The following is a 21,090-nucleotide window of genomic DNA, read 5'->3' on the forward strand; positions in this document are numbered from 1 at the left end:
TTTTTTTTTTTCAGCTTTTACGACTCTAATGATACATTCTTATCAACCAGCTGGACTTTGATTGGTGTGACGTGCGCGTCGTTCTTCCCTCGCCGCCTTCACTTCGATCCCCTCGCGCTGCGCGCCCACGCCGTCTACAATTCCAGTACGGCAAACTGAGCAAACGAGCAAACAGCAAAGTGCAGTCGCTCATCGGCATCCGGGTGGAGTAGTGGTTTCTGCGTCTTCGCTGTTGGTTTCTACCTCGTTTACTTTACGCGTTGGAGCACACTCTCGAACACACCATGACATCCGTGTGCATCATCGGCTCTGGTAACTGGTAAGTGTTCAGAGGGAGAAAGTAAGGTGGTCCGCGTCGTTTGAAGTCGGGTACAGTCTAGCGTCGCCAACAGAAGCGATGACGGGCACGCTGATCGATTCGCACGTGCCCGTCGCGCGCAGGTAGACGTTGCACGCGATTACAGAATTCTTAAATTGTACGTTCATTAACTAAATGCCAGGCGGAAAAACCGTCGCCGGCGCGACCTTCCTAACGCTTTCTCGCACGTGCGATCGTTCCGAGTTAATTAAACCCTGCGGCAGTGTTGGAAGACAACTTCAAGCGACGCGCAAGCCAAGCCGTATCTTACAAGAAATGGAAATTGTTATCACAGTACGCTTCAAAAGTGAAATATAATACTTAGTTTACGGTTCTTAACGGACTCTAATGACACAAGTCTTCAGGTCAAAGTGCGGCTGATAAAAAATTGGATTTGTTTCTCTCGTGCATAATAATTCGCTCGTGGCGCGGAAGGTTAATTAGAATGCTAATAAAAGTTATAAATTTTCAGGGGCTCGGCGATCGCCAAAATTATCGGCGCAAATGCGAAAAATCAGAGCAGCTTCGCCGACCGTGTGACTATGTATGTTTACGAGGAGATTATCAACGGAAAAAAACTGACTGAGATCATTAATGAAACGCACGAGAACGTCAAGTATCTTCCGGGACATAGGATCCCGGAGAATGTGGTAAGATGATGCGGGTATTTTGATCTATTATTCCATTGTAGATTTTTTTTATTGTCATACGTGACATTTTCTTTATCGCGAAAAGTATAGTAATAGAATGTTATGTAATATGATTAAGTAAGCTTTTTTTTCTCGTGGATATTATTATATATGTTGAAACGATAGCACTTTTTACTCTACATTTTTTTTGTTATTATTGTTCGGTTATGCATGTGATTTTATTTTATTTTTTTTTTTATTGGATAATGTTACTTTTACGAGTATTTTAAACGAATCTTGATAACACTGGTTGTCTGTTATAACTAGAGGCAATCGACCGTGTTAATAACCCCAGACATGTGGCCGCTTGTCACATTTATATATATATATATATATATATATATTTTTTTTTTTTTTTTTTTTTTTTTTCTTTCTTTCTTTTCTTTATTTTTTATTCGTGTAGGTCAATACGTTACTTTATTACACAATTTTTTTTTTTAGACTCACTAGTAGACAGACAGAGTTTTAGGACATTTGCTATCTTCTCTATTAATCATAAAAAGTAGCCGTACACCGAGAAATAAATTATTGTCTAATTAAAAAAAGATATCGACAGTATGCTAAAATATTTGTCAGCAGATTCGAACAGAATACCGCACATTGGCATTACCTGCGTTTGCACTAAGCTCATATTTTGTCAGGAGAGTCGTAATAATCTGAAAAACAAGTTGCCAGCGAAAAGAACCTGTCTTTACGTAATTCAAATAAAATGTATTGTTTACGAAAGGTAAATGGTTACGAAACAGCAAATTCGAAGCAAAGGTTTTCGCGATTTATTTGTTGTAATATTTTGTTGGCAGGTTTCATTATATTTTCGTTGGCATTTCGCCGACAACAGTCACTTTGCATCGTCTATTTTTAACTATTTAGACTTATCAGCTTAGATTTATTGTTCGATTTCGTCAAAGTATTTGTTCCTCAGTCTTTTGGCAATTTTTTCTTTGCAATTTATTTATCGTTATCTTCCTTAACGTACTAAACTTTTAATTAATTTTATATTTTTAGGATATTTAACTAAACTATTTTAGAGTTAAATTTTACGTTTCTCTCAAAATTTGTAGGATTATAAATTCATAATTTTACTCGTGAAATCTTCTCTGACATAAGATTCTGCAATATTATAAATTCCAAACTGGATATTGCCAGACAATCATTATTACACGAAGCACCGATTTGCCGATTGCTGAACTTTAATCGTCGTACTCTGAACGCGATCAAGATGTATCGATGCATACTGCTTGTCTCTGCATTACATTATCTATTGTCACAGATTGTGAATTTACGTTTATCCAACTTTTTATGCCGCTCATTAAGACTTTGGATTTCTTTTTGGCACTCTTTTTTTTTTTTATTGATTTATATACGCTTTTTCTTTCGAAATTATTGACTTTTAATTTTATTTGATAGAAGTGATTAGCGTGATTAAATTGCAATATGGGTTTTATGAAACTGCCCTTGACTGTATCTCTCGTGAGAATATCCTTCACTCTCCCCACCCCGCAAAAATCACTGCACGTGTATAAAGCTAGCTAAGAATAACACGTTCTTCATGAAACATTCATTCTTCGAAGACACGGTTCTGTAGATGCGCTCTAAGCGAGGTTTACTTTTAATGGAGAGACACGGGAAGGGTGTTCCATTATTGGATTGAAAGAGAAAATACTTGCCTCCATGTGAACAAACAGCAAAATAAAAATAAATTACAAAAATGTCTTTTTAAACCGGTTTGTCATTAATTATGCGAGACTTTCACATTTTATACTTTAAAGAACACCAACAGGTATATCGAACAATCCAAAGTTCAGAAGTAATAAAATAAAAGCTAATATTCTCCTCCTTGACTACATTTTATCTACAAAATTATTTGTCTTGAATTTTTATTACGCATTATTCCTATTTACGGAGTATTGTGAAAAAAACTGAAGCGGGTATAAAACACTTTGCTAATAAATTTTTTTTAAGGACAGTTACTCAAGCATTTACTCGTTGCAATTGCAGGTTGCAATCCCAGATGTTGTAGAGGCTGCAAAGGATGCAGACATTCTTATATTCGTCGTCCCGCATCAGTTTATTCACAGGATATGCAGCAGCTTGCAGGGAAAAATCAAACCCACCGCTATTGGATTATCGTTGATCAAGGTACATCTCGCTCTTCTATATTTAATTTTTTGATTACGTTCTAGCTTTTCAATTATTTGATGTATAATCACATATTAAATATATCTTTTGTAGGGCTTCGACAAGAAAGAAGGTGGCGGCATCGAACTTATATCTCACATTATTTCGAAACAGCTGCAAATCCCGATCTCGGTCTTGATGGGCGCTAACTTGGCTTCCGAGGTGGCCGATGAGATGTTTTGTGAGACTACTATTGGTGAGAGAGAATTAAAATGTTTATTTTATATTTAATTATTTCAGTTCAATCGCGAAAATTTACACGAGCGAATTCTCAAAAGATGTTACGTTAGATAATACTATTTATTTTACGCTGATAAGAGAGATGTGCATTTTATGATAACACAGTTTTTCCTTTTAAAAATAAATTACGTAATAAATTAAAAAATGCCAAATTGATAAAAAAGTATTTTACTGACTCGAGTTATTCTGCATTTTATTTCATTCGCTTCGTGCTTTATCAAACGTGCAAAGTTTAATGCATTTTTCAACTTAAGCTTTAAAGTATTTGGTTGTAAATTGATATTTCCAGAAAATATAAGTTACGAAGCATGCTATAAATCTATAGAAAGTTTGATACAAGTTGCGTTATTCCTCTTTCTTAAGTGTATGGATTTAAGCTAATGAAATAAGTTCTGCAATTTAGATTGGAATTTGCAGGTTGCAAGGACAAAATGATGGCACCGATACTTCGTAACTTGATTCAGACGTCGTATTTCAGGGTAGTAGTCGTCGAAGATGTAGATTCTGTGGAATGTTGCGGAGCGTTGAAGGTAAAAATAATTATTTAAAAAAATATATACAATATATATAAAGAATTAATATACTCATATTTACTTTATAGAATATAGTTGCCTGCGGCGCTGGTTTCGTCGACGGGTTAGGTTTGGGTGATAATACAAAAGCTGCAGTGATCAGATTAGGCCTTATGGAAATAATTAAATTTGTCGATGTGTTCTTTCCGGGTGGAAAATTGGCGACCTTCTTTGAAAGTTGTGGAGTGGCCGATCTGATCACAACGTGTTACGGTGGACGTAATAGAAAAGTTTCAGAAGCCTTCGTTAAAACTGGCAAGGTATGTAATGCAGAATATGTCGACTTGAACATGCTCCAACTTAATAAATTTAATATTTTAGCAGAATATTTTAAGATTGCTAAAATTATCTTTTTTAATTCTGGTATTTATTATACTATAAAATATGCATGAATATATGATTTACAGTCGATTGAAATACTGGAGAAGGAAATGCTCAATGGACAGAAGCTACAAGGCCCGTTTACTGCCGAAGAGGTTAATTACATGCTTAAATCGAAAAATATGGAAAGTAAATTTCCATTATTCACTGCAATTCACCGGATTTGTGTTGGTGAGCTAAAACCGACGGATTTAGTCGACTGCATACGCAACCATCCAGAACACATGTAAGCTCATAATTGTTATCATAACATTTTAAAAATGATTTATTAACATAAATATAGGGACAATTAGCCCTTTTAGATTTATGGATCCTTTATTATTTAAGAATTTATTTGATTAGATTTTTAAATAATTTAAAAAGTTCTCTAGATCGAAAACTTTAAGAACATAGATTACTTAGAGAGCATTTTAAGCATTCAACTTTATCTCCAATCAAAATCATTTTTAAACATAGTAAAAAATTTCAAATTGTTTAAAATAATTTAAAACTGTGGATCCAAGGGCTCTAAAAAGTTATAAGTTTAAAATGTTATTGCAATTTAGTCAATATTCCCGTATCGCGTTGACCGCGATTAATGAATAAATTGTTACATTTTACAATGTGAATATATGTACATACTTATATTTTATCGTGACAGAAATTTTATTCCATGTTTTAACCGAGTAGATAAATTAGATCTATAAATTCCCCAATCGTTAATTGTTGTATGCGTTGCCAATTAATTCCGTTATGTAAACCGAGAAAAAGAAACAAATATAACTAATTATTTGTTAATAAAAAGATATAACATTTAGCTTTTTTGTCCCTTGCTTTCCTAGAATTTTAAAGTCTCCTTTTTTTATGCATAATATTAAACTTAAAATCCCGTTTAATTTTTTTCTTAATAAAACTATATATAAGATATTATTGAAACATTTAGGTTGAAGAGTGACTTTTCAAGATTATTTAAAGAAAATAAAATGCATATTATACTATATAAATATATTATACATACATATGTTGTTTGCAAATTAATAGTTAATAAAAATAGCTATTTTTTGGGGCTGATAATGAATATCGTGAAAACTTTGTCAGCCTAAAGGAGTTAATTCGCATTCGCTCCGTATTTAGGGACGAGGATGTTTCGCCTTCATCGATGACGCTCAAGTCGCCCAAGTGCCATCTTTGAGGATGCTGAGTATTGTTCTTCAAGAGAAGACTGATCGCCATTGAAATGCCAACGATTTATATCGTATAATATAAAAGCGTGCGCGAAAGTTCAGTGATATATTGAATGCACTCGTTATAGTTTATCAAACCAAAGTAAAAATATTAGTTGCTAACCTGGAGTACAGTTGGGGTTCCTGCTACGTTGCTAATTACAAGGACTAATAATTGTAATTTATCAACGTAGTGTATTCTATGTGTGTGTGTTTTTTTATTATGTGCAAAGGTGTCATTAAATTTAAAAAGTGTATTTCTAAAGTTTTAAGGAATATTTAACTAGCAAATAAGAGAAAGGGAGTTCCACAGGACGATTGATGTAATCTAATAATGTTCGATGCAACTGTGATAGTTTTTAAATTATTAAATATTTTATCTTATTGTGATTATGCTTTTTCGTACAAACTTTTAAGCTTTTACTTTATCGCGTATACATGAGAATTTTTCAGTAAAAATTGATGAGATAATAAAGCATTTCTTTGCAAGGAATTGTTCCACATAGTATTCTATGTAATGAATATTATATATAATACATGTATTGTAATTATAATTAATATGCAGAATGTATTCGAGAATTATTTTCATAGAGGCGACAGTCTGTGAGCAATTTATATTTTCTCATTTTTCTCTTGTATCAGAAAGTAATGTCAAAAGTCAAGTTTAAACAAGCGACCTTAACTCATCATCGTGATTATCAGCGGACTGCTAATTTCGACGTTCGCTTCTTCGATGTTGCGGCATTCGTTCCGTCTGGCCTTAAGCCAGAGTTTGCGCGCAAGCCTCTAAGAAAATAATTCACGATCGCCGCTAAGGTCAGCGGGCTTTTAAGTCAGTCGGTCAGTTAAGATTCGAGGCTCACAATTAGTGGGCTGTCAATCGGGAATATCATTATTTGATTATTTGTCGTCAAAGGAAAAAAGTGCAAAAAAATAGAAAAAGAGAAAGAAAGGATGTCGGACGCGAAGAAAAGAGTCTGCATCGTCGGCAGCGGCAATTGGTAATTTTTCTTATACGAAGGATAATATTTAATTAAGATCTAGTTGCGTGTAAGAGAAATTGTTTCCCGCTTGCAATTTCCTTTTCTCTTCTATGTTGTGTTGTTCACTTGTGCTTAAAGTTTAAAATTTATTGAAAGCTGCGTCATTCAAAGATGAAAGCTAAATATTTTTTTCAGGTAAGTTTATATAATCATAAAACACGTATACACTTCTGTGTATTAAATAATCACTAGAAAATTATTTTATAATAGACAGACATCGAGAAGAAAATTACATAAACGCACCGTAATGCAATTGTACTGTTCGATTGTTCCAAATTTAACTCTGTGCTTCATCACGTAATTTTAATAGGTCATAATATTCAGCTACATCTACTGAATAAGGCAATTTTGCGACTATGTAATCACAAATTATACACATAAACATATCGTCATATATTTAATATAATTTTTTAATCATACTATATACTAAAAAGTCTTAGCATCCTGTAAAAAGCGACAATAATCAATTTCATTCGATCTAACACTGCTTTTTTTAAGATAGGATTTGATTTTTATATAAAATGTATTTAATTAATTATGTGTAAGTATGTTTATTAAGAAATTTTTTATCATATATTTGAAATTGTTCCAGGGGTTCGGCGATTGCAAAAATCGTCGGAGCAAATGCCATGAAATACAATAACATATTTGAGACTCGAGTGACAATGTACGTGTATGAGGAGATAATTAACAACGAAAAATTGACCAACATAATCAACACTATCCATGAGAACGTTAAATATCTACCCGGTCATAAGCTTCCGGAAAATGTGGTAAGTACTTCGATCATCATCTACTATTATTCTTTCATTGGCATATTATTCGGTATCGATTGTTAGATTAACAATTTTTTAGAACTTTAGGCGTATTTAAAGACTCAATTAATAATTCGTTGTGATTATCAGCTGCAACTTTATTGGAAAAATTATTTGTTGTATCACAATCTTTTTCTGATTTTGTGTAAACTCATTTTAACGTATTAAAGTTATTCGAATAAAGCAAATAAAAATACATAGATAAAATATTTTTTACGATTAGTAATTAGTAGTAGTGCGGACGTAAACTTTTCCCGATGGCATGGATACACGATCGACTCCACCTGGGAATAGTTTCGGGATATCTTCTTCTTTCACTGTCGGCAGGATCATTACTTTCTCTCCAGGCTATAACAATTAACAATTAGAAAAGAATGTCATTTTATTATCGTTACTGAATTGAATTAATGTCACTTATTGTCAATACAATTAGATCGAATAAATGCTGTCGCAAACGATACGCAATAGGAGAGATAAAGATAAGACTCACCACCCAGTTGGCGGGAGTTGCTATTTCCGGTATTTTGTCAACGAGCTGCAGCGAATCGATCACACGCAATATTTCGCTGAAACAATAATAATATTAATTAATATAACTGAATTAAAATTAAAATAACTTGAGTAACAACTGCTTGATACATAAATAAGGACTGAAATATATCAAATATGCAATACTCAGTCAACTTACTCGACGTTGCGTCCAGTAGAAGTCGGATATTGCATAGAAAGTCGCAGGCGATGATCCGGACTGATAATATACAGTGATCGAACAGTTTGTGCGGTTTCTGGATCGTCTTTGCTGTCTTCGTCGATCATATCTAACTGCACAGCGAGCTCTCGGTCAGGATCGGCGATTATAGGATATGGAAAAGCGCCGGGAATGTCCTTGCAGTATGACTTGATGTCCTGCAATAAATTTACGATTAAAAAAAAAAAATTGATTTTAATGAAAATTGATTTCAAAGAAATAAAAAGTGTGAGCATTCTGAAGATAAATAGATGATATCGAATATAAGATTTTAGAATCCATACATTGACCCAGTCTACATGGTCCTTGAGCTTGTCGACGGAATGAGCCAGCAACTTAGTGTTGCGCTTTACAAAGTACGGTTGATGCACCGCGATGCGACCCAGTTCGGTGGTGCACACAGGGGTAAAATCCGCGGGATGAGAAAATAAGACCACCCATCTGCAAATAAGAAACAATCGTTAATTGAATCGAACATATTTAAAAATTGTAATTTTTAATGCTTAAATATTAATTAATATAATATAATATAAAGAAGGAAAAGACATTCAAAAGTGGTACGAAAATAAAAATTGATTAAATTCCACGTGATATTGAATCCAAAACTGGCCGATGACCAAGTACATCAGCCATGTGAGTTCCCGTTGACAAGTGCCGTAATCGTCATTCCTATTACGGCACTTAATCCGAGGTACAATGATATAACCGATCACGCGATTACCCTGACTCAAACTGCAACACTTTCAACTACGAGCACTTAATATAGTTGAGTGTTCGCTTTGGTATCGTGCCAAGGGTAGGTAGGCCTCGTTGTTGCAATGTACATTTATTTCAGTTCATGGTTGCCCTTTAATACGAGTCAAAAATTGTACGTGTAATTCACACGTATTACAATTACAATTAATTAGTCGACCTTTTTATGATTATTTTCAAAAAATATTATTTACTGCATAATTCTATTCGATTAATTACTATCGTACGGCTATCAAGGACTAAGCAAACATTCTTCACATAATAAAATTATTTGTACAAGATAATAGTAAGTGCGTTATATAACAATCAATTCATTTGGATTTCGTTATAATGTTAATAATATATGTGTATATAAGATTACATATATTTTTTATGCGCGAAAAATCTATCCTTCTGATTTAGAAATTAACTTTAGACTAATAATCCCTTGAATTTTTTCTTTAATTATAATATAAGAGTATAGCAGCATCTAACAGGTAGTTAACTTCAACAACTTGTCGCTGTTGTTTACCAGGATAGAGAAGATCTATTCTTGGATTTGCGTACTTCGCCGCGGACCATACGCAGTTGGAAAATGCAAATTCAACTGTTATTTATTCATACCGATTTTAACACGACTTCATTTTAATTCTCAAACGTGTTTGCCGGTGGATGATTAAAATGAAAAACAAGCCCGATAAGATTTCTCGTGTAAATTAATGTTGCAATCGACGACGTGTTATCTAACACTTTCTTAAATTTTTGCTATATTTAACAGAAGGTTGTTCGTTTTGTCTCTCCGCTGTATTTTCAAGATTTTTAATTTAAAGTATATATATATATATATATATATATATATATATATATATATATATATATATATATATATACTTTAAATTATATATAAAATAAGTAAAATATAATAAAATAATAATGACTCACGAATCACCCTGCCAATCGTAAAAATCAATCGGACCCTGTGTGGTATCAGCCTTAAAATTCGGCACGATAGAGTTAAGCCTCATTATCGCTTTGTTTTTTAACGTGTAATGAAAAAATTACTCGAACCACGGCTGCGTCTGTCTCAACGGAAGGCTTGCTGAAGACTAATGATTCGAGAGCTGGACCGAGTAAACTACGTTATCCACACACCTATCCCCACACTTTATATACGATCGTTCCTGTAACATGATAATTAAGTGATGCAATGTTCATATCGTATCTCCATATCCAATCTCGATGTTACTATAAATGTTTCGAGAAACAGATATTGATTCTTTGATAACGATATTGGATATAAATTGATTTTTTTTACAAGAGTATAAGATCCTCTTTAGGATATTAAAGATATTATAAAAAAAACAAGTGTCACAGATAGTAGCAATGATCATCTATTACTGAGAAATCATCATCATTATTATTAAGAATCGTTATCTGAATTCGAGCAATCTTTAATTCTATGATGAAATCAGCTTCGTGATTTTAATATAGTCAGTCAAATAAGTCTTGTATCAAACATCCAATATAATTAAGACTAACTAATTTTTTTTTTATATTCCAGGTTGCAGTACCTGACGTTGTAGAGGCGGCAAAAGATGCAGACATCCTTATCTTCGTTCTGCCACATCAATTTATTCGCACCCTGTGTTCAACGCTGCTGGACAATATAAAACCGACTGCAGTTGGTCTTTCTCTCATTAAGGTATATTTCAAACAGCTCGTTGTCTTCATTTTAATTTATTAGATGAAGTTGATGAGTCCAAATTGAAGGGTTTTGGTCGGGGCGAAGGAAACAGTATTGAGTTGATCTCAAAGATTATCGAGAAGAACCTGAGGATACAATGTAACGTTCTGATGGGCGCCAACCTGGCCAACGAAGTCGCCGAAGAGAAATTCTGTGAAACCACAATTGGTAAATTTAAAATCTTTTAAAAAGTTTTCACAAATCTTTTTTTACATTTTTTTTTTTTTTACAAAGTTTTAAATGACACGAGATGTGAAAAATTATGAAAAATTCTTGCACCGGAATATTAAAGATTATAAAATTATAGGATGCAAGGATAAACGACTGGCACCTATATTAAGAGATCTTATTCAGACACCAAATTTCCGAGTGGTCGTCGTGGAAGATTGCGACACCGTGGAAGTGTGCGGAGCTTTGAAGGTAAGTAAACCACTTTCAAATAAAAAATCTCCATATAAATTACCTTCAATCGTATACATATTTTCTTAATGCTGTTTCGTTATTGTATTCTTGATCTCGATAACTGCTTTCGTGAATTTTTATTTCATTTCGTTCATTAGTTTGTTGAATCATTTCGTTCACAGAACGTCGTGGCATGTGCAGCTGGTTTTGTGGATGGCCTTGGACTGGGTGACAACACGAAAGCCGCGGTGATCCGATTAGGATTAATGGAGATGATTAAGTTTGTTGATACCTTTTACCCAGGGTCCAAGCTCTCCACGTTCTTCGAGAGTTGCGGCGTTGCAGATTTAATTACCACTTGTTACGGAGGAAGAAATCGCAGAGTCTGCGAGCAATTTGTCAAGACTGGCAAGGTAAAAGATTCTGAACAGTTCTTTAACTCGTGTTTGAATTAAAAACTTGTCCTTGTATCCAAACTGACCAGAAGAAATTATACATTGCTGTAATAAAAAAAAAAAAAAAAAAAAAAAAAACATTGTGTAATATATTTTTACAGACTATCAAAGCTTTGGAGGACGAATTGTTGTCCGGACAGAAGCTACAGGGACCGGCAACGGCAGACGAGGTTCACGATATGCTAAAGGCGCGTAATGTAATAGATAAATTCCCGCTATTTACCGCAGTACATCGCATCTGTACTGATCAATTACGACCGGCGGATCTCATCGACCAGATTCGTAGTCATCCTGAGCATGTGTAAGACTTCTACATATTAAATTTACCATTGATTAATTCCTCAATAAAATTATTAGTTGGCGATCTACCTTTGATAAACAATTATATAGTACAGTAATATTTTTAATATATTACCTCAGTATCCAGCAAGTTCCGGCCAATTCATAATTATTATTTTTATAAAATTTATTCCTTCAGGTTTACTCCAAAAACTCTCTTTATGTATTGATTCCTCTTCCTCGCTAAATTCCCGATTAGAAATTGCAATAATCTACATTCTTCACATTTCTTATTTTTCATACGTAAATTCAATCATTATGCAAGATATATAAAAATAAGGTGAGTTGTTTAAGACCATTATAATTATAGAATAAATATAAGGGTGCACTTCCGGAAACGTCGGACACCCAATTTTGTAGTCACTTCGTGTACTTAAAATCGGAGGTCCGACGTTTTTTGAAGTTTATCCAACTATAATATGATTTCCAAATGTTTCAGTATGAAATTGGAAGAGGGAGGCCCATAACTTATGCAACATGAATTTAATATCGATTGTAGAAAGTCTGTGATATTAAAGAGGAAATGATTTAGCCGACAAAGACTTGTACATACTCTGAACGTCATCATTGTAATCACTGTAAATAAAGATTACTACAAATTATAAAATTAATAATCGCATCTCTATTGAAATCACTAAATATGTTTATTCTTTATAATGAATTTATATTACATATTCTGTAGAATACATTTACTAATGTTAAATCTTTATTTTCATATAGTTTTTCTGTAGAATGCACCTTTTATTTCGTAATAAAATTTTAACTTTGATATTTATTCGCAACAAATTATCATGATTATTTAAAAAATTATTATTAATTATTTTTTAATATTATAGATTTTAGTCTTTACTTTTGTTACCTGATTTATTATTTTTTTGATCCTTATATGGTACATTATCTACCAAAACATCCGAAGTAAGTCGTAATGCTAAAATTAATTTTAATTATTAATTGGATATGAGATCAAAAGGCACGATAATTCCTCGCGCCAAATATAGGTGCAGTTAGATAATACAGCGATCAAACATTAAAAATCATGATAATTACCTACTTTTCCAGGCTCTGTTTCAATTGCTTGTATGACAGTCGTTCGTACTTCATGTTCAACTTCCTGAGCAAATTTGTTTAACTGAAACAACAGCATATAATTTAGTTTTCTTGTTTTAATAAAGTTTCACATTTTAATCATGTATTTTACATGCTTAAAACAAAAATACCTCTTCAATTGCCGCTTGATTCGTGACATTTTTATACTTTCTGTACTCATTGTTTATCTTATCCCTTAGAACTAAAAAAACAATAAAATAAAATATTACTTATAAAAAATGCAAGATTAAAGTCAGAATATATATTATTAGCAGAATACAAAACATATTACCTTGCAATGCATATTCATCGCCTTCGAACGTATTTAATCTCGTTCTATGAAGTTTCTTAAACACTCGCAAAACCTGTAAACAATTATTGCAAGATTAAATTAATTAATTACATGAGTAAAAGAAATAAGATATTACGGCTATAATTTTTTATAAATATAATACGTAAAATAGTAAGTAAACCTAAAAAGAAATACTCTCAAACAATTATTATTATCTATAAAATAAAAATTAAATTAATTAATAACCTCTCGTCGAAGAGGGTCAGTCATTTTCGCTAAATATCTTGATAATTATTGCTTCTACTCTAACAATATAATTTTATTTACAGATTAAGAAAATTCATATTGCTATACTCATAATGAGGTTTGCGGACTAGCAAACCTCAGTATTAAGATTCCAATCAGAAATTTGCAACAATTTGTAACCTCAAAATCTTCAATCCGTACTGTACACTAGCGTACCGCCGAACGCTACCTCTGGTGGTCCGTGTACCTACAACTCTCTTGTTGAGAATCCAGACGAAAAGTCACCGTATTCGGCATCGTTCACCAAGGCATTCTTATTTGAGACTTGCTCGAACGCTTCATATATGTATATGTACAAATAGAAAAATGTTAAAAGACTTACGAAAAGGCACTAGAAGCGTTCTTGAAAGAATTTCGAAAGTCTGCTGCTTCATGAATCTCTTTGCTCTTATAAACCTAGTGAACATGCACGTTTAACGGACATGACGCACAAACGTCTTAAAGACAATTATTATAAAACGTTACAAAGACGTCTTTATGTCATGTTTGCTTGATGTGCATTTCACCGAGTACTTTTTAATTAACGATAACTCGCATTTTTTCTTTGCATTAATTTCACTTGTAATAAATTTTATTTGCAAAAGAAGAGACGACAGATTAAGTAATGAAATGTGGAATTTTGATAATGCAAGATTACGTCCGCGCCTTATGAGCGTTTGAAAAATGCGCGCACGATCATTCACCATGTTTTGCTCTAATGTGTGCACTTTGTGCACCCTTCCTTCCCTTTCGACAATCTACGCAGCTAAATTCATTCATTTCAAGTTTATTTGATCGTTACCGGATCAAGATCCGGTACATTTCTTCTTCTTCTTCTTTCTCCCGTCAACATTACGATGACACTCATTTAATAGAATAGAATTTTATTAGTTTTATTTTTTTTTAATAGACTTACCGAGTGTAGGAACTGTAATCGTAATGCGGAACGAACAGAAACCGCCACTTGCACTTGGTTGGTTACACTCGCGATGTGTCGTAATCGGCGAGCGATGCAAACAACAGTGATCTGTCACCTGGCACGTCCGTGATGACACCGAGGCGGAGTGTCGCGCGACGTCGCCGTCGTCCCGAGTCCTGATCGTAACGGATCACGCAACTCTACCCACAACTGTGGCTCGATCGTCCTGTGGGATGCGCGCCCGCTGCACTTACGCAGCGCATCGCTCACCCGTTGTTTACCTTTCGGCGTTCACCCTCGCGCTATCGGCGACCCTTATCATGCTGCTACGCGTTGACACGAACGATGCTCCAATTTTTTAAGAAGATTGGTAATTATCTCGCATGCTGCCCTTACGCTGTACGAGTTTACCTACCGAACCGTTCTAATCCCCCGCGACACGACTAATTTTCTGACATTTGCAATATGCAACACGTTTCCTTTTTTTTCCTTTTTTTTTTTATTTGCTTCTTTCCTTACAGAGATTGTACGGTTTGTTACTTCGCAATTTTTCTTCCTACATGTATTTTTCTTTTTATTTATATTTAAAGCTTACTTAATTTGATTTGATAACTGTCTTGTAGTTTATAACGATATATTTTCTTTCAAATAATGTTGTCAATTTGATTGACTTGTAATACTCTTACTGTAATAAAATGGTAGGACAAAGGGATAAGTCCGGATTATCAGAAAGTTCACCTATAAAGTCAACGAGCTCAGGAGGCTTTCTAACAGATGCATTCAATGGCTCTGCGTCGTCGATTCAGACTCCTTCAGGTGTACTGTGCAACCTCGAGGAAGAGGAAGAGGAGATTCTCAATAATGACGTTGAGGAAGCGCGCGCTTCCTTCAGTTCGCGGTTGTCGAAAGCGCTGCCAGAAATACTTAAGGACAAAAGCGCGCTTGGCTATTTCATCCAGTTTATGGATACCAGGAAGCGTATAGCTCTCATCAAGTTCTGGCTGGAGGTAGAATGCTTATGCAGCGCATCAGAGATGCCCAATGTGCGAAAAGTCAGACAGTCTAATCAAAAGGAACTGCTGGATACCTTGCCTACTTCCTTAGACGATAACGAAAACTTTAGCTGCGACGTGTTCGCTAGTGATGTAGATACCGAAACAAGGAACGAAATACCGTTCGATAGGGCGGACGATGCGACGTCCAACGGTATGCCAAAGACTAGTCAGGTGGTAAGCGAAACGCGACAATCAAACCTCAACTGTAGAAACGAGAGACGTGACATGACGACGATCAAGCAGGATGCATTGAGAGTTTACAAAAAGTATATTCTCAAAGAAACTCTGGGTATCAATCAAATATCTGAGGAATTGAGAGTGGATATAGAGAAGGCTATTGTCCAGGAAAACATTGAGCCTATTTTACGGTGCCTATCTGCTGTTCAAAGCATAGTATACGATACATTAGAAAACGAGTGAGTGACAAACATTCGATGACAACCATCCTTGTTTTCTTTTTATTTTTATTTCTTGTTAAAAATTTTTTAATTGCAATTTATTAATACCAAAAGTAGAGATAACTGCCGGTCCTTGCTACCCCCTCTGGGTCCCCATGGGTCGGAAACGCATATACGTATAACAACTGTATATCTCTTTACAGATATATTAACGATTTTTTACGAAGCGAATTTCACTGTAAGCATCAGATTGACGTGCTCACCAGTGGCAATGTACAATTAGCAGATATATTGTATAATGAGACAGCGTTCTTTTATTTTATGGAGGTTTGCATCATAATCTTTTACTTCTGCAGAAATATTTTCGTCAAAGATTCTGTTTCATTATTAACATTTCAGTTTATGGAACTCGAAAATAAGCGAGAACTGCTGGATTTTTGGATGTCGGCTATAAGCTATAAGCATAATCTTTTAGAAAAGAAGGGAGCAGCCAATCCTGAAGAAGCGCAATCTGACGCCGTAATTATATATGAAAAGTAATTTCTACTTAAATATATGAATCGCTCAAAAAGTAAATAATTTATACAAATGTTATTACTGTTTTCAGATATTTTAGCTTACAAGCAACAATGCCTCTTGGATTTAGTGATAAGATTCGTTTTCTTGTGGAGCAAAATATTTGCCGCGAGGACGAAGGAGGTCCACAATCCGATTGTTTCGATAAACCTAGTAAAATCGTATATAATTTTCTTAACAAGGTATAACGTTAATTATACAATTTACCGATAACTAATATATCGTACTCACTATACATGCTTTCGTCCTAAAGTGGTTTTATTAAAATTCGACACTTTCTTCTAGCATTATCTCCCGGTGTTCTTATCGTCGCAGCTGTATTATAAATACTTATCAGAACTAATCAGTACGATTCAGACCAGTCCATGTCCAAGTTTACATTCCAAGATAAGAAGAACAGGTTAGTGTCCATTATTGATTTCATGATCGTTACTATTCCGAAAATATATTAAAGAATACTATAACTTTAAATCAGTAATAATATAAATTTTATATTTTTTTATTTATAAATATTAAAAACAAAAACAAATTATGAATTAAGAGATATTTACCTGCAGGTTCAGATTGCAGCAGCGAAGTAAGCTCTGTGTGTACTAGTATGCCAAGTATTTCTCAAATAGGAAATAATGGCAGCAGAATATCTGATGATAAAAAAACCATTAACAGTCATTTAAATATCGACACTAGGCAACTTTACGATCCAGATTCTTTATGGCGACGTAATAAATATAGGTATTTAATAATTTAACGTTACTAACAAAATGCATTTATGCAGATTTATAAATCGTGAATAATGTGGTATATTTTGTAGTTTAAGCATTGGTTACGTTGACAACTTAGGTCGATTTATTACTGAAATAGAACCAGATCCTCATAGGAAATATGGTAAGTTACATATAACTATAGTTTGACCGTGTGTATATACGCGAGATTGTATAAAATATATGCAAATTTCAGAATCTCGCCTAACTCGTGTTGTAAAACGATTTGTAAATATAGAACAAGATAAGGTAAATATTTTATTATAATTTATTAATAAAAATAATAGTAACATTTTTTTCACATCAATATTGTTACATCACTTGCTATTGATAGGCAAAAGAGGAATTAGCATGGAGAATCGCCGAGATGATTATTTGTGAAATCACATCTTTGACGCTTGGAACTTCGAATCTTCCTTCTTGATGGTGTAAGCTTGACATGAGGCTTAGATTTTCCTTAAGTGTAAACGTCTTATGTATTTATGTAAGTAAAGTGCTTTGTTCTTTTATTTTAAACGTTAGCACAATAATGCTGCAGATTTTGCCAAAGTGCCAAACAAAATATTCTAATTCATTTTATCCTAATATCATCTTAAAAAGTACATAAAAATTTTTTATACTTTATACTTTGGCATAATAATAAAATGGAGACTTGAATTTGCTAATCAATAATTTAATTCGAATTTATAATTAGTGCAAGTAACTTTATTATAAATTGATATATGTAATCCTAGTATTTTCACAACTTATTGCGTAAAATAATTTAAAATAATCTTATTTAGCAGCATAATCTGTAATATTTTTTGTATTAAAAAATCTTCCTATTCTATTAATTTATTATAAAATACTCGATGAGCAAAGAACAATATTTTAACGTAATTTCTTCATCAGTTATCGTCGATTATTACATCCGAAGAAAATCAATGCAAATTATTATCGCTTGTACGTATTAAAGTATCATTAAATCGATATTTCTGACGAAATGCTCATTTAACATAAAAACAAACAGACTTCTGTATCAACATGTCAAACAAAAAAAAAATTTAGAATAAAACTTTTTTTTTTTTTATTTAATTTTATCTTGATAATTTTTTGCTATTGTTTCTAATTATTTTCATACGTACAAAACGTCAATATTCGCACTATTTTCTCGCTTCTGACAAAGATGACTAATGTAGACGGTATAAGAAGTGATGAAACCTTAAAATATAAGATTTTGTACTGCTTTTATTGTCAATTTATACAATGACACAGCTAGTGTTAAAGCAGGTAATGAGATATATGTACATACGATGATGCATGTGACCGGTATTGATCGTGATATTATGATATAGAAAAAGATATATTTTAACAGTATTTAGAGCGCATAACACGTAATGTTTAAGTACAAAATGTTATGATGTAACAAAACCCTTACTATATACATGCTGTAAAAAACGAATTTACTTTTTTAAAATGCGTCCTATCTTTCAAAAATAATTAAATAGCCCGTTATGTATTGATGCGTACATATCTCGAATCTTTTTTTTTTTAAAATAGTTGCATATTGCATATTTTACCCTTTCTTTGTTGTCTTGCTTAAAAAACTCAAGTCTTTGTATATTATATCACAGTTGCATTTTTTAATGTGATCGCTCTCTTTTTCTCTATTGTAGTATATTAAAAAATTCTGTTTTATTAAATATATTTTATTATATAATATCGAAAAACTGTAATAAAATAATTTTTTAGTCGAGACGACCTCTGAAAAATCTTGTAAAAAAAGTTTAGATTGAGACTCACAATCGCGCACGTTTGATTTTATAATATTTATATAAAAACTGACTTTATATATTAAATTTTTCTTTAACACTACTGTACATACGGCATATACATTGTTTTTACATACATTTTCAGTAAAACATTCTCATAGAGACGAAGATCCATTTATACTAATATATGGTATTTTTTGTTCATAGCCCTTTCGCGGATTGAGTAATGGAGATGATTCAGAAACGTGTACGTTGCTATCTACGTTGACGATTGCATTTAAATAGAAATCTGTGCTTGATTTATAATCTTGACAGCACTCTAAACGTAATTTCTCTCTTCTGGTCCAAGATTGATAAACAATCGCATTGAAGAACGCTTGGAGAGGATTTGTCACAGCCTGTTAATTAGAAATGTATCGATCATTTTCCTATATTTATCCATGCTCATAAAAAGAGATTTAGGGTAGGTTGCCCCAACTTTCAAGTAAATTTGTTTATTAGGTAATTGTATGTCTATCTTTATCCTTCTTTTTAAATAGATCAGAATGAATACATTTTTAAGTAAGGTTGTTAGGGCGTTGGAACAATCGGCTTTTACACGTACCATTATGTACCATAAGGTGATGATTGCTTTAATCGGTAATTGAAACCATAAAGTCCATAACAGTATTCCGTTAATTAGATTGGGCGTCCAGCATACGTAGTAGACTAGATTGATGAGAGCAAACTTTAATCTAATCGTTTGTATCAGCCTCCGTTCCCTTCCGGTCATCTGAGCCATGCTGTACAGCACCGCTGTCTCAACGTCTCGCGTTGATGCTAGATACAAAATGGGATTCGCAATCATAACTACCGCCAACAACACGTACGTGGCGAAGTAGTTTGGAAGAATGCGCAGTATCGCACTGGACAACGATGTCGAATTATGACAGCTGAAATATAATTTGTTATTATATCTAAAATAACATATGCTTAAAAAATATTTATAAAATCTGACTTTGCATCCGGAATATACAGAATAACCAGCCCAAACGTGGTGAGAATAGCAGGCAGTACCCAGGCCAAAGTATGATAAATCACAGGACGTTCGTCTTTGTCACCCAGTAATAATTTCATGTCCACTGCGTAGCACAGGGTCCATATCCACGTAGCCATGTAGAAATACTGGATCCACGCCTACGAGTAAAATAGTTTCCGAATTTTTTTATAAAACCGATATCAGATGTAGAAATGGCTTTATTACCGATAGCATAGCGCAGAAGATCACGTTCGACATATCGCCCTCCATCGGCATGATGGACTTGAAATTTCTCCATAGGGCCGACCTTACAAACACACCTGATTGAGAACAATTGGAAACAAAGTATTAATTTTATTTATTTATCGCACGTTGCTTTCATTGGTCAACCTAATTTATAGTTGTAATTACTAATTAACTAATTTGTCGATGTTCATAAACTATTCATTATAATTAATATAATTGAGATAATAAACTAGACCTAAAGACGCTAAAAAATCAGCAACGGCAAGCCATACAATAATATCTCTTCCTCTGGAGAAGCTCCGCCAACGATAAGAACTATTGGAATCCTCTCGAGGTAGTATCTAAAAAAAAATTTTATCTTAGTGCCAATTAAATTTCTTTGGTAACGTTATTTCGTACAATTAATAAAAAGAAAACGAACCAGAAAAACAGAGCCTTGTTCGAAGATAACACTCGAAATTTACCTGATAAATCGCGCCTATCATGCCCATAGTTGACGAGAGCATGCACACCGTATTATACGCGTCTGTATTAAATTCCTGCATTATTGCTATCGCTCTATCCGTTCGGTTAGTATAATGACAGCAAAACGTTTGTAAAGTCGGGTCGGCCATAATTAGAGCTATACTATAGCCCAAATAGATCGAAAGAGGTTAGAAAGATCGATGAATTTGCGGCGACAATAGCGCCGAAAGCATTTAGTAAACAGAATTTTTCGGAACTACCAAAATCGATGGTGACATATATATATCAATATCAATTTTAGTAGTTCCAAAATTATCCGTCCACCAAATGCTCCCGGCGC

At 33.5% G+C, this 21,090-nt stretch overlaps 6 protein-coding genes and 1 long non-coding RNA gene across 13 annotated transcripts; 3 read left to right on the forward strand and 4 right to left on the reverse strand.

Moving 5' to 3' along the window:
• Positions 1 to 45: 45 nt before the first annotated feature.
• On the forward strand, positions 46 to 6,113 carry Gpdh1 (Glycerol-3-phosphate dehydrogenase 1). Its single transcript, XM_070674972.1, has 8 exons — positions 46 to 319; positions 831 to 1,008; positions 3,046 to 3,186; positions 3,280 to 3,421; positions 3,883 to 3,995; positions 4,067 to 4,297; positions 4,445 to 4,644; positions 5,532 to 6,113. Exons 1-8 carry the CDS (start codon positions 285 to 287, stop codon positions 5,587 to 5,589), a joined length of 1,098 nt encoding a protein of 365 aa, XP_070531073.1. The 5' UTR covers positions 46 to 284; the 3' UTR covers positions 5,590 to 6,113.
• An 86-nt stretch (positions 6,114 to 6,199) lies between these two features.
• LOC139113665 (glycerol-3-phosphate dehydrogenase [NAD(+)], cytoplasmic) lies at positions 6,200 to 12,473 on the forward strand. Of its 2 annotated transcripts, none has more exons than XM_070674973.1 (8): positions 6,200 to 6,621; positions 7,256 to 7,436; positions 10,520 to 10,660; positions 10,729 to 10,870; positions 11,010 to 11,122; positions 11,287 to 11,517; positions 11,661 to 11,860; positions 12,338 to 12,473. In XM_070674973.1, the coding sequence occupies exons 1-8, from the start codon at positions 6,575 to 6,577 to the stop codon at positions 12,363 to 12,365; spliced, it is 1,083 nt and encodes a 360-aa protein (XP_070531074.1). In that variant the 5' UTR covers positions 6,200 to 6,574; the 3' UTR covers positions 12,366 to 12,473. The 2 variants fall into 2 exon arrangements, with proteins under 2 accessions (XP_070531074.1, XP_070531075.1); XM_070674974.1 differs by lacking the exon at positions 6,200 to 6,621 and adding an exon at positions 6,650 to 6,798.
• Positions 7,552 to 10,075, reverse strand: LOC139113670 (peroxiredoxin-like protein). Its single transcript, XM_070674983.1, has 5 exons — positions 9,901 to 10,075; positions 8,511 to 8,667; positions 8,167 to 8,384; positions 7,969 to 8,044; positions 7,552 to 7,826 (listed from the first exon to the last, which is right to left on the reverse strand). Exons 1-5 carry the CDS (start codon positions 9,981 to 9,983, stop codon positions 7,698 to 7,700), a joined length of 663 nt encoding a protein of 220 aa, XP_070531084.1. The 5' UTR covers positions 9,984 to 10,075; the 3' UTR covers positions 7,552 to 7,697.
• On the reverse strand, positions 11,741 to 13,696 carry LOC139113671 (complex III assembly factor LYRM7). Of its 4 annotated transcripts, XR_011547738.1 has the most exons (7): positions 13,523 to 13,696; positions 13,277 to 13,349; positions 13,116 to 13,186; positions 12,946 to 13,027; positions 12,758 to 12,826; positions 11,975 to 12,474; positions 11,741 to 11,869 (listed from the first exon to the last, which is right to left on the reverse strand). XR_011547738.1 is itself a non-coding variant. In XM_070674984.1 (6 exons), exons 1-6 carry the CDS (start codon positions 13,544 to 13,546, stop codon positions 12,311 to 12,313), a joined length of 483 nt encoding a protein of 160 aa, XP_070531085.1. In that variant the 5' UTR covers positions 13,547 to 13,696; the 3' UTR covers positions 11,854 to 12,310. The 4 variants fall into 4 exon arrangements, 3 of the variants coding, with proteins under 3 accessions (XP_070531085.1, XP_070531087.1, XP_070531086.1); XM_070674984.1 differs by having other exon boundaries at positions 11,854 to 12,474; XM_070674986.1 differs by lacking the exons at positions 11,741 to 11,869; positions 11,975 to 12,474 and having other exon boundaries at positions 12,520 to 12,826; positions 12,950 to 13,027.
• A 782-nt stretch (positions 13,697 to 14,478) lies between these two features.
• LOC139113658 (A-kinase anchor protein 10, mitochondrial-like) lies at positions 14,479 to 19,369 on the forward strand. Of its 2 annotated transcripts, XR_011547737.1 has the most exons (11): positions 14,479 to 14,850; positions 15,183 to 15,951; positions 16,137 to 16,260; positions 16,333 to 16,469; positions 16,541 to 16,691; positions 16,795 to 16,909; positions 17,067 to 17,241; positions 17,321 to 17,394; positions 17,467 to 17,519; positions 17,605 to 17,754; positions 19,229 to 19,369. XR_011547737.1 is itself a non-coding variant. In XM_070674958.1 (10 exons), exons 1-10 carry the CDS (start codon positions 14,826 to 14,828, stop codon positions 17,692 to 17,694), a joined length of 1,713 nt encoding a protein of 570 aa, XP_070531059.1. In that variant the 5' UTR covers positions 14,479 to 14,825; the 3' UTR covers positions 17,695 to 18,778. The 2 variants fall into 2 exon arrangements, 1 of the variants encoding a protein (XP_070531059.1); XM_070674958.1 differs by lacking the exon at positions 19,229 to 19,369 and having other exon boundaries at positions 17,605 to 18,778.
• LOC139113675 (uncharacterized) lies at positions 15,983 to 16,874 on the reverse strand. The gene is made up of 2 exons (XR_011547739.1): positions 16,741 to 16,874; positions 15,983 to 16,659 (listed from the first exon to the last, which is right to left on the reverse strand). It is a non-coding gene; the product is annotated as an uncharacterized lncRNA (long non-coding RNA).
• On the reverse strand, positions 18,480 to 20,941 carry LOC139113663 (G-protein coupled receptor 143-like). Of its 2 annotated transcripts, none has more exons than XM_070674971.1 (6): positions 20,750 to 20,941; positions 20,521 to 20,626; positions 20,265 to 20,359; positions 20,019 to 20,185; positions 19,626 to 19,953; positions 18,480 to 19,419 (listed from the first exon to the last, which is right to left on the reverse strand). In XM_070674971.1, the coding sequence occupies exons 1-6, from the start codon at positions 20,897 to 20,899 to the stop codon at positions 19,177 to 19,179; spliced, it is 1,089 nt and encodes a 362-aa protein (XP_070531072.1). In that variant the 5' UTR covers positions 20,900 to 20,941; the 3' UTR covers positions 18,480 to 19,176. The 2 variants fall into 2 exon arrangements, with proteins under 2 accessions (XP_070531072.1, XP_070531071.1); XM_070674970.1 differs by having other exon boundaries at positions 20,019 to 20,197.
• Between the last annotated feature and the right edge of the window lie 149 nt (positions 20,942 to 21,090).

The sequence above is a fragment of the Cardiocondyla obscurior genome, linkage group LG03, assembly GCF_019399895.1.
Source record: "Cardiocondyla obscurior isolate alpha-2009 linkage group LG03, Cobs3.1, whole genome shotgun sequence".
Taxonomy (NCBI): domain Eukaryota; kingdom Metazoa; phylum Arthropoda; class Insecta; order Hymenoptera; family Formicidae; genus Cardiocondyla; species Cardiocondyla obscurior.